The sequence below is a fragment of the Accipiter gentilis genome, chromosome 25 (assembly GCF_929443795.1).
Source record: "Accipiter gentilis chromosome 25, bAccGen1.1, whole genome shotgun sequence".
NCBI lineage: Eukaryota > Metazoa > Chordata > Aves > Accipitriformes > Accipitridae > Astur > Astur gentilis.
In genome coordinates this window covers 10,039,190-10,055,769 of record NC_064904.1, presented here as the reverse complement: position 1 = coordinate 10,055,769, position 16,580 = coordinate 10,039,190, and the positions used below count along the sequence as shown (strand labels likewise).

At 38.1% G+C, this 16,580-nt stretch overlaps 1 protein-coding gene across 6 annotated transcripts in view; it reads right to left on the bottom strand.

The window, feature by feature from the left end:
- The window catches only part of WDR25 (WD repeat domain 25), a 736,496-nt gene that overhangs the window by 670,448 nt on the left and 49,468 nt on the right, over positions 1-16,580 (bottom strand). For all 6 annotated transcript variants that reach the window (XR_007509641.1, XM_049829063.1, XM_049829062.1 and 3 more), the window contains one exon: positions 1,145-1,315. Coding sequence is in view for 5 of the 6 variants with exons in the window: in XM_049829063.1 (XP_049685020.1) it covers positions 1,145-1,315 (171 nt within the window). In the remaining variant the exon portion in view is untranslated. The remainder of the gene's footprint in view (positions 1-1,144; positions 1,316-16,580) is intronic.

Here is a 16,580-nt window from a genome sequence, read left to right as displayed (position 1 = left end):
ATCTAATCTATTTGGAGAGCTCAGAGGTTACCTCCCACCTTGAAGGGTTCAAAGGTGAAATTCAGAAAAGTGAAGCAGAGTTTCCAAAATTACCACCAAGTTTTGTGTATTCACAGTGCAGAAAAGGGGGAAAACAGTCCATTTCAGAGATGCTGCAGTCAAGAGAAGGTAAGCTGTGGGGGTTTGTTTGTTTGTTTGGCAGGGGATAAGGAGAAAAAAGTTGTTTGGTTTTTACTTCTTGAAACTGAACCTGACTTTATATATTCACAGCTTCTTTTTTTTCCCTATTGCCTATCCAAGATGCTCGTAGATCCAATATTGGACAAAGACATAACTGTGGAAACTAAACATGATACTCACTAGAGTATCAACTACATGTCCTTGTTAGTAGAGAACTTTTCATTTCAGCCAAAAAGCATCTACATACAATCCAATCATATTATATTACATAAGATATTAGACTTAGGTTTTCAAAAAAGACCCAACAATCATATTATATTACATAAGATATTAGACTTAGGTTTTCAAAAAAGACCCAGGGAGTTGGAAGTATCTATTAACTTCCTTGGGAATCTCCATTGAAGCTGTCAGCCTTTCTAGACCATTTAGTCCATTAAACATATTGCCTGGATAGATTACTGAGAGAAATACTGCACCTGCACTGATAAAAGTAAATTTTGCCTCTGTGATTATGCCGTACTAGCTATCTATATGCAGGTATCAGGTTGCTGTTGCTATTTCTATGCAAATATTAAACTCAATTTGTCAATAGCCCTCATTGCAGCTGATGAAAAATGTATGAAAAAGTGTAGGAACAGAAATGTGGCACTATAGCAACTGCTGCCATGCACCATTGGCAAGCTAGAATGACACTGCAGTGGCCTTGCCTAAATATAGCTTAGATGTCAGTGAATAAGCACTGAAATGCAAATATTTTTAACACAAGGAGACCTATCAGTCTTCAAGGTCATTTTTTAAGAATAAGTAAGTGTTTTTAAAATATAAAGCAAGCCCTCAACTTACATTAAGAGCATTTTATACATCACACAATGATCTTACAGAAAATCAAAAGCCTTGTTTTTACAACACTGACAGACGTGAAACGCTAAATCATGACCCAAAAAATACTAGTTGTTAAACTTACATGAAAAATCTGATTGGAGATTTTTGCAGAACTTTGGAAGTCCCATGCAATAATGGTGCGATCAGCTGAGTCCCGGCTTACTGCGTCTGTGCTTGTAAGAAATTCTCTTCCTTCAGGGAGAAAGAGTATATCCAATGTCTGTTGTACTGCAGCTTTGTACACTCTTAACACCTAGTGGATAAAAAAGTTTATTATATTTTGACAGATTAGAAGAACATGATAACCTATGTTTTCTCTCTTTGTATTAATAACTATCTCCAACAAACTATATATTATTATAAAATGGGAAAAAGTAACTGATTTTTAAATGTTGAAGTACTAGTGTATTAGATAGCTTGTTAATGTATGTAAAGAGTCCACACACAGGAAAATTAAATGAGATAAAAGAAAGCACCAATTTGTACAATTTATATATTGTATTTATATATATACATAGATCCTGTTATAAATTCCCAAGGAGTTAGAGTTAGACCCAGAAAGAGCTTTAGACAACAGTGTTGCGGAGCTGGGTCTACACAAACTCCCTTCTATTTTATGAACTCTTCTATTTTCTCTAGAAGAGGCAAGGGAATCTTTGGCAGCAGGCTGGCCAACTTAGTGAGGCCGGCTTTAAACTGAAGGACTCAGGGGGTAGGGTCCAAAGTGGCAACACTACGCCATTGCAACCAACTGGGGGATAAGCCACGCCGACCAAAGCAGTGATAAATGCATTAGCTGCTTCCCAAGATGAGAACCAGAAGACCAACCACCTCAAGCGTATGTATACCAACGCACACAGCCTGAGGAACAAACAGGAGGAACTGGAGCTCTGCGCCCAGTCAGAAAGTTATAACATAGGAATAACTGAAACATGGTGGGACAACTCACATGTCTGGAAGATCGCAATGGATGGCTACAGGCTGTTTCACAGAGACACGCAGAGAAGAAGAGGAGGAGGAGTCGCGCTCTATGTTAAGGAGAACCTTGAACGTATAGAAGACAACTACAGCGATTACGGAAGCCCTATTGAATGCCTCTGGGTCAATATCAGAGCAGTCATCTCCCAGGGGGATCTTACAGTAGGCATCTGCTACCGGCCTCCAAACCAAGACCAGATAAGGCAAACAAAGCAATATTTAGGTCACTTAAATAAGGCTCGGGTCAACAGAGCTTGGTTCTTACAGGTGACTTCAACTACCCACGCATCTGTTGGAAGAACAATACAGCAGCTCACATGTCATCCCTCAAGTTCCTGGAATGCGTAAAGAACTGCTTCTTCACACAAATGTTAGACGTGCCAACTAGGGCTGAGGCATTGCTGGACTTGCTACTCACAAATCAAGAAAACCTGTGTTGTAATATCTCAGTTAGCGATAGCCTTGGCTGTAGTGATCACAATATTGTGGAGTTTGGGATCCTGCTGAGCACACTGAAGGTTAGTACTAAGCCAAATATTTTAGATTTCAGAAGAGCAAACTTCAGCTCGCTCAGAGCTCATTTGGGAAGGATTCTGTGGGAAGCTCCCATCGAGGATAAAGGAGCTAGCGAAAAGAAAAAAACAGACTCGAATTGGGAAAAAACACAAAATCAATTTAATTTGTTACCAATGAAATCAAAACAGGATAATGAGAAGTAAAACCAAATCTTAGAACACCTTCCCCCCACCCCTCCCTCCTTCCCGGGCTCAACTCCACTCCTGGTTTTCTCTACCTTCTCCCCTCCAGCAGCTCAGGGGGACAGGGAATGGGGGTTGGGGTCAGTTTGTCACACGTTGTCTCTGCCGATCCTTCCTCCTCAGGGGGACGACTCCTCACACTCTTCCCCTGCTCCAGCCTGGGGTCCCTCCCATGGCAGACAGTCCTCCACAAACTTCTCCAATGCAAATCTTTCCCACAGGCTGCAGTTCTTCACGAACTGCGCGAGCGTGGATCCCTTCCACGGGCTGCAGTCCTTCAGGCACAGGCTGCTCCAGCGTGGGCCTTCCCACAGAGTCATGGCCATTTTCTGGGGCACCCACCTGCTCCAGCGTGGGGTCCTCCATGGGCTGCAGGGGGACAGCCTGCTGTCTCACCACAGGCTGCAGGGGAAACACCTCCTCCGGAGCACCCCTCCCCCCCCACCTTCTCTACTGACCTGGGTGTCTGCATAGCTGTTTCTCTCACATTCCACTCTCTGCTGCAGGTTTCCCTTCTTAACTATGTTCTCCCAGAGGTGCTACCACTGTCGCTGATGTGCTCGGCCTTGGCCAGAGGCGGGTCCACCTTGGAGCTGGGGAAGCTTCTAGCAGCTTCTTACAGGAGCCACCCCTGTAGCCCCATCCCCTGCTACTAAAACCCGGCCACACAAACTCAATACAAAGAACACTGCAGGAAGTAAATATTCTTGTTGATCATTCCAGAGTTAATTATAAATCACTGTTTATGACTGGGGATGAGTAAACTTGATGATTCAAGGTTCTCCCAGTCCCATACTGCTGTGTGTCATTGCTTAACTTTCAGGTGGTGAGACCCCAGTGTCAGGACCGTACGGCAAGGGAGCAAAGCTTGCATGTTCAGTCAGAAACTGCCTATGAGGCTAATGTGGACATGCTTAGCAGAAGGGTACACCATTCATCCTGCAGAAGGTACATCAATCCTATTAAGGACTCGGTCTGACACCCTCTCCTGAAGAAAGAAACCCAAGCAGAGTTTGCTCTTTTAAAGTGCTGCCAGAGAGGGAGGGATGGAGGTGATGGGAGCACTGCTGTCAAACAGTTCTGTGCTTTAAGGACTCAGCCGAGATCCTGCCTTGGTCTACAGGGATTCAATCGCACACCTCCCACCTCATCTGCCTATCAACTGTCCTGGCAAGAGGCAGTCTCTGCTGCTTCTGCTGAAGCAAAGGCTTTTTCTGTCACTCTGCTAAAACTGCAGGGCAGCAGGGAGTCATCAATACTTCAAACCACGTCTTGGCTCAAGAGCAAATGATGTGGCTCGTCCACTAGTTCCTGTCACGTAATTAATGCTTATGAACAATCTGTAAAGAAGTTTGTGACGTAAAAGAAAATACTGAAGTTACCAAAACTTCTTCCCAAATAAAAAAAAACAGAGCTCCCAAATCTAGATCTTCTTTCAGGGCTTACACCAAAGTGTCTTGGATCCATGCAGAAATGGGTCCTCAGCCACAAGATTCTGAATATTTTAACAGCCTGTGAGTTGGATCTTAAAAAGTAAGAGAGATTTTGAACTATTCTAAGGAATATATGAACAAATTTAATTTCCTCTCTTTCCACCTTTCTTCTGCATCTGTGTTGTCTACTTTGAATTTTGCAAATCAATACTTTGGCTTTCTTTTTCTCTGATTTGCCTCCAGTGAAGAGAAACTTCAAGGCAAGTGGCCAGATCAAAGCAATCCATCTCTCTGAATATGGGGATAAAACTAGGACACTGGAAGACTCCTAGTTATTAATATCTAAATCTCTCTCTCTCTCCAAGATAGTTAAAACATAGCAGCCTGCACTTCCAACAGGGTGTTCAGAGGTTAGTCCTTCTAACATCACTAGAAAAAAACCAACAGAGCAGAGAGAGTGCTTGAAGTATTATACTGAAACAGTTCCCAACTTTGTGACCATTTCAGTGCCTACCTTATACCCCTAACGTAATATGTGACTACTGACTTCAGGGCCTGGACCTTTTGCAGATACTTTAAGAGCATACATTTTTTTAAAAAATAATTTTCAGGTGTCACAGTGAAATATCCTGGATTATACCTCTGTTTTATACTTTAGCCAATAAAAGAAAAAACATTTCAGATATCAAACACAACATGAGAACTTCTTGATTTCTTGCCTCAAGCTCAAAAATCTATGACTGTTTGGAAATGTTCAGAACTAGCTGATCCTGCTTTAGGGTAGCAACATACTAGATGGTCTCCAGAGGTCCCTTGAGCTCTGCTTCCTGTGATCTTGGCATGTAGAGGGATGGCAGCAGCAGCTGCTCCAATTGCTTTTCACAGGCTCTGCAAAATGTACAGTTTAGAAACGCGATGTTTGCATTCAGTGAAGAACCTCAGTCATGCAACCACCCTACACACCCTGTAATAACATCAACAAGATGTAAACCTGCAGCCTCAAGAAAACGGCACACTTTTCAATAATCTGCCTGCATTTTTAAGATAGTGAATATACAAATGTGTTACTTGCTCTTGTCAGATTTTTCAGCCTAGGATTCTGCATAATATACAAAGCAATTAAACTTTGTAAAGCCAAAAGTGATATTTGCATATTTATAACCTCCACTTTCTGTATGGAGAAATCACCATGCATAGCTATTTCTTCAGACTTATAAAAGGAAGTCCATAGTTCATTAGTAAAGTAGAAAATTAAGCTATTTTGTAGGAGCAAAAATAATAGTAAGAAAAAAACCCTGAAAAAACTACCACAAAATATAATTGCTGCCTGGGATGAGAAATGGAAAACCATACAGAAACCTGACAGCTGTAGGAACTGCAGGAGAACTGAAATAAAGTTAAACTGAGAGGAGGGGACACAAAAGGCTGTACTACCCTGACAGACTGAAGGAGGCAGCTACTTAGCAGCAGGTACCTTCACAGAAGTGACAAGAGAGAAAAGTGCCAGAGAGCAGCAAGATCAGAGGATGGAGCAGCACAAATGTGTAGCAACAGGGACAGAGGCAGAAACAAAGGCCAAATGGTGCTGGGAAATGGAGAAGAACAATATAGAGCAATAAATAAAGTCCCAAACGGTGATTCACAATAGTGATTCTTTAATATTTTCTTATTTTAAAGATGAAAAACTCAAACATACTGTTTGGGGTTTTGTCTTCTAAAAAAACCCCTTGTGAAATATATGTAGGTACGTATTCATACATATATTGTGTCCAGCACTGTTAAGAGGTTAAGGTTTAGGTTTGGAACTTGTTTTTAACAGTTTTTTGAGCAACAGACATCTCTCAGTAAGGAAAAAGTAGAGGATTGTGAAGTTGGTAATGTGCACATACTTTTAATTTTGGCTGAAATCCTGCTGGGCTCTTACATAAACTGCCACTATCAATTTAAATATTTTCACTGCTAATCATTAAATATATTTGCTTGTCTATTATTTGATAGGATATCTAACCAAACTACCCGTGTATCTTAGCTCTGCAACAGGAAACTGTCTTTATAAAAATTAGTACAAGAGACCATCTTCCTCTATATGTTTGATACATACCTCAGAAAAACTATGCTCTTTAATCTTCGAACCACATAGTAAGAACTGACTCAGAGAAGAATAAATTAACACTTTGAATAGCAGCTGGAAACTTGATATACCTAGTATTTAAATTCCCCCATAAAGATAGCTTCAAAAAATAACTAATTGCAACACCACTGCTCAGAAAAGTACTCATAATTAAACCTGCTTTGTTCTACCTTAGACAATTAATTCATGACATGCCTGAGGAACTTGCTTGGGGAAAGCACCAGTTTCCCTATCCTGCTGGCTTTAGTTTGTTAATAACAGCTTTTGCTCTTTTTCTATTTGCAGATTTATCAGCCATAAGCACTGGAAAACCACAGTCAACTTCTTCAATCTACATTTTCTGGACATAAAAGAAATAATTTCAAAGGAAGGCCTAATAGTTTCTGGTGTCGACACAATCCAATATAATAATAAAGCTTCTTCACTACAGCAAGAGTTCATGGCTGCAGGCATTCAACAAGAAAGGTAATTTAAACAAATTAAATCAAACAGATTCTTATGGTTCTGATGATTTGAAAAGCATGCCATGATGCTGAATTCAAGGTATGTAATTCCAGTGGGTGTTCTATAATACTTCTCTTCATAAAGCACATGCAATGCCTGGTTTTTTGTTTGTCAAGAAAGCTCAAAGTCTCCACACAAGCGATTCAGAAGCTGCTGCTCGCCCCAGCACTGTGCTGGTCACCTGTAACCTATGTGCACTGCACTTTCCTAAAATCCCCTCAAGCTTTATTCAAGCGATGAGAAAGAAATGTGGTTTTATAGTCATTGCCCTGAGCATCAGGAGACAAGGTCTCAAAACAAATCTAATAGGACTACAGGCAATCTGGACAGTCATGGAAAAAACCCTTAATTATTCACAGCCATGGCTTCCAACCTGTAAAAGTGGCCATACTTTTTCTTCCACTTCTTGTTCTACCTTTTTAGATTGACTGCTTTGGCATGGAACTGCCTCTTCCTACAGGCATGTTGGGTAATTAATGCAATGGGTGACTGATTCAAGTTTCCTCTGTGAAACAGTACTACACCATTACTAGTAATAAAAAGTGCATTTTTAAGTTAAAAGAAATCTTATTTTCCACAAAATAGAAGCTTTTTTATCTACTGCAGTGCGAGTGATTTGTGTTGATCTATTCTAGAGAGTAAGGTGTTGAGGCAGATGACTACTATTTGCATTTTAGCTACATGTTCACAACAAAACCAGAAGCACAAGACAAATCCATTTTATGTCTCTGATCTCCATGTGAAAACTATAATGGCAATTTTAATCAAAACACATGACTATCAGACAAGACAATAAAGCATGCTACAGTCTTATGTTCTTTTAAAGTCTTTTAACATAAGACTGCTGTATTTCTGTTTATGTAATTGAAAAAAAAAATTATTTTGCTTTTCTATTTAAGTTTTTTCCTGTTTGTAACTTCTCTCTTTTCAGCTCAAGATTATCAAGGGGTCTTGAGAATAATTAAAAGGAAAGGGAGACTGATTAAAATGAAAAAGTGGTTGAGCTTAATCTTGTATTGATCTATAAGACTTTAGGTATGAACAATGTACACTTTTTTTAAGAGTCACTTTCGGATTGCTTCAGAAGGCACAAAAACCTTGTGATGCAAAGTGTCAACCATTTATCAGAAAAAAAACATATTTTCCCATCAGATTTTTTTTTTTTAAATTATGTCCCCATCTCAAATAGGATAAGAGGTGAAATCTGTATATAGGAAACAGACAAGGAACAAGTGAGATATAGAATGGCTTTTCTATGAGGAGCAATAATCAAGGACTTTTCAGTACAGAAATGAGATGATTGAGAGGAATTTGAAAGAATCGGAAATAAAGTCTGAGTGGCATGGAGAAGGTGAATGGTTTCTTCCATTAAAAGAATTTAGACTCCAAACTAGCAGAAGTCAGCTTCAAAACACACAGAATGAGATGCTTCTTCACACAATACGTGTTTAAGTTTAATTCCTTGCTACAGGATGTTGCAGACATTAAAAAAAATCAAGAACAACCAATTCCACAGTGTGAAAACTCGAAGAGAGCCATGAAAGACAAAGACACTACCTGTGGTGCTGGAAGTCCCCAAACCGTAAGTTAGGAAGGCCTGGGTAACCATTGCTGAGAATTGTGATAAAGAAGTTTGCTGTGCTTTCATATTCTTGTTTTTTAAAAGCACACTGGTCACTGCTGGGGTGTAAAATTTGTCTAGAAATGGGCTGAAACTGTAACGGCTATTGCCCAACAGCTTCTCACTCAAACACCCATGCTCCAGAGGAAGGCATGTTTTGTTCCTGGCCCATTTCAGTCCCTCCAGGAGCAGTTGCTCCAGGAGAGATTGTATGCACAGACAGGTCTACGATTCTCATCTGTGATACCGTCGTATGAGGTTTCCAAAGAAACCCAGCAGGACTTCTCATGTATGTGATACAGCCATGTAAAATGTGCCTTCACACTCAGAAAGGACCCGGGAATGTTAACATTTAAAAACAAATGCCACTACACAAGTACAAATGTACCCCCACCATATTTCTTTGAACCTTTTATCCATAGATTCAGTAAAGATTTCTCTGACTGTGAGAAGAATAACTTTAGTTTTCTACAGCACTGAATAAGTCATCTTATTTTAATTACATTGTTCTTCCTAACACTACCAGCACATGACAATGTATTGGCTGTTTCCATAGAAACCAGAAGTGCAAGTAGCTCCACCAATTTCTACAGCCTTTTTTCATATTTATATGCTATCCAGAGACAAATTCATTAGGTCTCCTAAATACAAGCTACTTAAAATGACTGCATTTCATCCGAAAGAAATTGCAATAGAATGTTTCCAAGGAAACAAATGCACTGCACTTGCACTCTAAATTTATTAATTTTTTTAAACTGTGCTTTAATGACTTAGGCTTATTTCTTTATAAACTCAAGTATGGAAAAATAGCTTAACAACATAAAGTGCATCCCTTTCATTTTTTTCCTCTTAAGCGTAAAGCTGTAGAAGATAGTTGTAATTTTGTAGCTAAACAATGTTCAATCCGGAGTAATAAACCAAGATGGGGGAAAAAAACCCTGTTGTTATTCTGCCTTGGCCTCTGTTAATAATAACAATTCTGCAGCGCATTTCTAGACTAATTTTAAAACCTCAAAATAACTGCTTCCACCATTTTTCTAGTTTATTTTTTCTGTAGCTTATAAGACCTCAATTTCAAAAATGGAAATTTTGTCTAAATCTTCAAATCTAAGTTTTCCTTAAATTTGCCTATCACTCCAACAGATTGACTTTGTATTCATCTTTTTTTGAAACCTTCCTTATGTCCTGACAAAATTTTGTTATTAATCCCAAAAGGCTGGACATTTGTATTCATTTGTACTCTTCCCATTTCTAATAAGTCATTGCTATTTTTCCTGCATGATATTTTATTCCTTTTTTTTTACTGGTTGTGCTAGCATGACACTTTCTGTAACAAACAGTTTTCAGAAATAAAATAATAAATGTCGTCTCCATTTGGAGCCCTGCCTGAAGCACTTTACTAAATTCCTCCCAGTCAGTTTCCTTTCTTGAGATCTCCCCTTTAGCTAGTTTTCTCATTTTACAGTAGTTAGGTTAGTCCCTGCCTTCTCCAGCTTCTCTACTTGCTCTATCAAAGTCCAAAATTGTAGAGCGACATCAAGTAAGCCTCACAAAATCAACCTTTGCTTAACTCCTATAATTTACTTTTTTATAATTTCATTTATTCCTATATCTGTAACTAATCTTTCCTTCAAAGTCTGTTCTGTGGCTGTGTCAGGCCATACTACTGTATCTATACCTCCTGGTGCCCTTCCTCCCTTTCCCTTCTTGTTTAACATAAGCAGTGGATTTGCATTTTTGGAGGTCTAAGAGCTTCAATTATTGCTTAAAGATGAGAGCCACAGCCCTGTCGCCTTCCACTTATTCTCTCTCCAGATTACTGCATGGTGCTTCATCAGGACTTGCTGTTCTGACAGCTATAGCAGATAGCTCTTGCCAAAGCTCCAACAGGCCTCAGTGATTTATGAGACGGAACACACGAACATCAACGGACAAGATCAAAAACAGAGTACATTCAACAGCTGAATAAATTATTCCTCTATTTTTAACAGAGTAAAAAAAAATGTTAGTGATCTCCGTATCTTTAGAGCTCTTTGCATTTCTGTATGCACATGATAAAGAATGAGTTCCTGAATGCTTACAAAACATTAAGAGTTTCATCAATCAAAGCAGAATGTAAATAAAAGGTAAAATATGCAAAACTAAAATATAATTACATGGATACATTTAGAAAATCTAAATTCAGACATTCAGATGCAAGTTCTTGAGTGCTGTATGTCCTTTCAACAGAGCTACTAGCATCCCTACTTTACACTATGCAAAGCTGGCTGACATGTGTAAATATATCTTTTCAATTGATTTTGATGATTCACTCATGATACAAAGAACTTTAGCTCCTTTGAAAGTATTATCAGTACAAGACAGTTACACTTGTACTTTTGTTCTGATATTACATCTGTGTAAGCTTAAAAACCCAAATTAAAAAGAAAAAAATTATCTGTAGTCACATTTTCTTCTGTGAACACAATAAAATCCTTATGGTTGAGCTAAAGGATACAAGTGTCAACCCTTTGTTCTCTTTGGTATTTCAAGGAATATTAAAATTTCAGGTAGAATAAGTGGTTGGAATATATATTGTTTCCTGTCTGAAAAGCTAATGTAGAACAGCCAAAACAGAGAGTGACTGTGTAATTCAGCTGGCTTGTGCTGAACATCTTAAGAAATTCTTCCACAGCTCAGAGAAAGGAAATACTTCTAAAATACATAACTACTTTAAAGTCTCCATGTTATTGCACAATTCTTTTTACAGGGCACTTTACATGGTTTTTCTAGGTTCAGCACTAAGGTCCAAAGATCCCATGGGGGCTGTTTAATATGATGCTTTCCTCTTTGATCAACACTGCAGATTTTTTTTTTTTTTTTTTAAACATAGCAGCTCACTTCCAAGTTTTCTGGTCTTTTCATAAAGTGTCTATAAACATTCTCCAAATGTTTAATAAATTTAATCAATCTGTTATACAGCAATATAAGATCTCCAGAATATTTTCACCAGAGAGACAAAACTGGTTTAACACAAACAGAAAGAAATACCACTATAATAAATCTCTCCATGCTATTCAACTGCCTCTTTTATTCTTTTTTTTTTTTTTTTTCAGGCTTTGATTACTTGTCTCTGTGATTTTGAGATACCCCTATACTTTACATTTCACTGAGCAGTTAACAAGCTGTTCCATCCATTCATTTCTCTGAAGTATATTGCCTAGCTTTATCTTGACGATTTTAACTTCCTTATTGTTCTTTCATTCTTTATCTCACTCAATACCCAATGCTACATTTGAAATAATTTTGCCTATTTGCTCAATAGAACAGGGATAGCAATAAATGTCTTTCAATATTCCTCTTTATTTTTTTTTTTGGTATCTGCCTTTCTGATTTATAGCCTACTGTACATTTCTCAATGTTTTAGGAGCTGAAAGGCTGCCTCAAACCTATCTTCATACATTTTCTCTGGAACTTAGAAATCCAATTTTTATACCACATTCAATACATGAATAAATATTAGTAATTTATGCTCATAAATTTACACTCCTGTTAAAAATTAGTTGCCCATCAAAATCAAAGTGAGATTTCAGAAGTACTAATTTGGAAAATACCACTATTAGCTATTCTATGTCATTTTCCATCAGCAGAAAGCACCAATGTGGCACACTGGCATGAAGCAGACCATTTCAACCACGGCATATATGTGTAATTGGACAATATTTTTGTTATTAGTCATTCTCTCTCTCTCTGTGATGCTTAATACTTTGCTCTGAATTTCCACCAAAAATTCCCTCATTTCCTGATATACAATTATCATTTTGCCTCACATGGTTAAATTCAAGATGTGCAAGTGAATAGCCTGTAAAACACAGGAGTACATCCTAAAGAATGACCTCAGAAACTGAATTACCAGCAAATGTTGAAATTGAGTTTTCAATGTGCAGTAAGTAACAAGATTCAAGCTCTTGATTTAGGGTGCTCACTCTATTGACAAAATATGCTGCAAAGCCTGAAAAGGCTATCAGGAGTATGATGATGGGAACAAAAAGAATCATTAGTTCACCCACACATCGTTCCAAGCTGAATGACAGGTTAACACACTTGAACAGGCAAAACAGGAAAATCTTGTAATGAATTAGGATGAAAGCATTTGAAAGATATTAAGGTTGTTTGCATCAAAACTGAAATGAAGTAGCAAGAGGTCTCAGACATCTATTTCAGTTAAGAGCAAATGGCACTTGTTAAAACAGGATAAATTTCAAAATATTGGCCAGGATACTTTATCCAGTCTTGAATGTGATCAAAAATGTGTAAGATGGAAAAGGTAGAAAGCATGCTGTTTTTATCTTGTGAATAAAGACAACAATATAAGCTGAAAGCAGGAATACCTGAAGAATCCATTGAAATCCCCCAAACTAGGAAGAAGCAGACATGAGATACTGATATTGATGATTCATGCCTAACCAACAGTATGTTGTTCTATGTCTGAGAGTTTGAAATGTAAGTACGTTATTTTGCAGTAACAATGCATAGGTGATACTCAACATTCTGCAAGATGAAGCCATAAGCAATCAAATCAGAGTTTGATATTTTTCCCCTTTTCTCCACTCAGCTATCGCCTTCCACATTCGCTCAGTACACACACTTAGTTCTTCAAATTTTAAAATCAATACAAATGTAGGTGTCTATAGCTACCTGGGGGGGGATCAAAGGATAATAGAAGCACTCTCCCCCTTTTAGAAACGTTTCAGAGTAAAAGAGTAAACCACACTGCTGCTTTAGACAATCACAGTACCTACAAAATTATGGTATTCAAACGAGCAAATACATGAAACATACAAACAATGAAAAGAATCAATATCTGTTACCAGGGTAAACACAAGCCTTCCACTTTCCAACACTGCTCATTATTAAAATTAATATTCCTCATGCACTACTTAATTGGCTAGTTTTCCAGCTAGTGAAGTTCTACATGAATATAATTGTTTCCTAATGAACAAAGCAGGTAACAGCTCCTAGAAACTTTCAGAGAGAACCCAGTACAGGATCTGTACAAAAGAAACAGGCTGGTTTTTTTGTTTTACAAAGCCTAAAACCTTTCCTATTTTACCTGACAGAATACACATTCATTCACTTATTTATTTTCTTGGAAAGTAAATTATTTCCTTGTAATACAGTGGGATGTTTCCCTTAACTCTTCATTAGCATCAGCTTACAGAAATAGAGTTACACACAATCTTTCTAAGCATTGGAGTGTCTTGCACGTACAGAGACAGCTACTGTGTGCATTACTCAGTGATCAACAGCTCTTTAAGGCATGTTCTGAGGCTGGAGCTTCAGCACTGCAAAAATGAGCGTATGGTTAGTCATTGAGATAAAAATGCATTTTTCTGCTAGTCTCATTTTTGCTGTATATAGCATCCTGGCCACAGAACACACTGCCTTTTGAGAAATCATGTCATAAGATGGAGTAAAAGGATGTCACAGCATGCAAAGTTGTGACATATGGCACAGAGCAGCAATACTCTCAATCAAAAAGAAAAAATTCATAACATAATAATCATGAGTACCGTCTGCTTCGGCAACGGTATTGAAAGTGGAGAGGGGATGGCCCATGGAAAGACAAATACCCCATTGTACCCATTTGAAAAAGGCACCATACCCAGATCAGTAAGCAAGGAGGCAAAAAAACACAGTTGGGCAGTAAAGCATAAAGATACAATAAAATACTGTTTGAATCTCATAAATATACTCCCTAATTAGTAGAAAACATGAGTGCTGGTTTAGACTGAATGTATAGTCAAATTAATAAAATGTTAAGTATTCATGTTCCTCTTCTACATAGATATAAATGGTTTTTACAGTGTCTATTAGTCCTCTGGAAATGAATCACAGATGTTGTCACCTAAAGCATTCACCACTGGCTCAGCATCCAAACACACACAGCTTGTATGTCATCCCCTGAAACCTACATAAAGGTGATGCCAAGCATAACTATTGTTTCTTATAACTGTGCAGTGGTAAAGTACTGAAAACTGCAGTTTTCCTCTGCAATTTTGCCTGACTAGTTTACACAAAAGTTACTATATCAGAACATCATCTCAAGATGTGGCAGAGATACTGACAGGAGGAGAGCATCAGACTCAGGAGATGACTCAGAACTAACTTATCTAGCACAAGCATTAACATCTGTTATTTAGCCTCTTAGCTCTACCTGAGTCGATGCCAATTTTGCATTGTCCTCAGGTCTTGTCATCACATTCTCTGGTATCAGAATGGCTCAAAAAGGAATCTTACTCAAGCATAACCCTTGAACTGCAAATATTCATTGTAAATTAATCTTCTACTTCCTTGAAATGGAAGTGCCTTCTCCATTATCAAAATTTGAGATTGTCTCCTACTATCTGTGAAAGATTTCTAACCGTATTCTTCCATAACCATATTCAACATGAGCTACCATCCAGACAGGCATATTTTTGCAACATGCCATTTTGGTCATTTGTTACCATAGAACAGAATCAGTTATCATCTTCCATCTGTAGACACTGGGCACCTTATAGACACATGCAAGCTGGAAGTATTGCCATTTTTGGCATGAACATGCTCATTAATCACAGTTGATTTCAAATCTAGAGAAAAGTCATCTTTACAGGATTCTTGGAGATAGTCACTCAAAGATATACACAGGTGTAAAATCCATCATAAATAAACTACAGCGGGTGAAAGAATGTCTCTGCCTTTGTACATAGCTAGACTATCATTTGACTTTGTGTATAACTACAATACCATTTATAGGAAAGATTACTGCACCAAGTTAGAAAATCTCAGAAAGAATGTTTTGTCACGTACACGTGCCACCTTCTCCTTGACTAGGATCAAATATCTCAAATTTGTCACTGTGGTCAGCAGTCTTTAAGCCTTAAAAAGATGTTGCCCATTTAGTTCCTGAAGTACTTTTTAAAGGAAGTTCAGCCTACCATGACACACAATGGCTTCTCTATGTTAAAAAGGACAGCTTAGTATACAATTACAGACTGCACCTCCTCCCCACAATTAAGGTCTACTTTTATGAGAATCTCAAGAAAGAACAATTGTATTCCCTACTCCATTTGCATGCTGTGAAACCACTGACCCTGCAGTTCAGGAGAGAAGACTTCTATTAGTCTTTCTTCTTCAGTACCCTTCCAAAAAATAATGGTTTTGTTCTACAGTAAATTTACAGGGGGACCTGTGCCCTTTGAACTGGTACTGGTTTCCCATTTCTGTGATACATATTTTCATGTTATGTGAGTTGGCTACACTAAAGACAGTATACCAAAATCCCTCATTGACAACACGAGAATACTGTATACCAGTGCAATGCAGGGGGAGGGAGGGAAGAGTTACTATGGAAAATCTCACAACTTTTAAAAAAGTTACATAGGTATCCTTTATCATAAGTATTTACAATTTTTGCAATCTAAAACTAGAATCACCTTCCTTCATAGAACTGTGCTTTGAGTATGTCTTGTTTTCCTTATCAAGGAAAACTAACCATCATACAAGCTTGATGGATGGAATAAATTCCATCACACTTTTTACAAAGGTTTTCATGCTGACACTGTAACTCTGAAAACAACAGTAAATTCATTTTCAGAGTAGCCTCAGACTTGGCAGTCTCAATATATACTTACTAATGTTTTTCTTTTAAGAACTTATTCATGTGAGGGAAGCCTATGGTATAGATCCTACACAATTAAATTATTTTCTCAAACATCAGTGAGAAATCCAAAGGAACAACTGCAGCACAGGAACTAGATTGTTAATTGCACAAGAATACTGTGTTTCCTCAATAGAGCAACTCTTGTAACTATTTCAGAGCTCTACTGTTAGAGCCCTCACACCTAATGCATCTCCCCACCTCTCTCACCCATTATTCTTAGTACAAAGTCAGAGACAAAGTTTGGATAAGCTATCTTACCTTTTTCAGGTCCCTTCTGCCACCCTCAGGAGCAAACAGATGGCTAACTATGATGAGTAGGATCTACCCACATAGAAATTCAAAGGAAAACAAAGAACTACTCACTTGACAGTCACTGCTGCTCTTTGAGCTGTTCTGTGCATGAGGATGT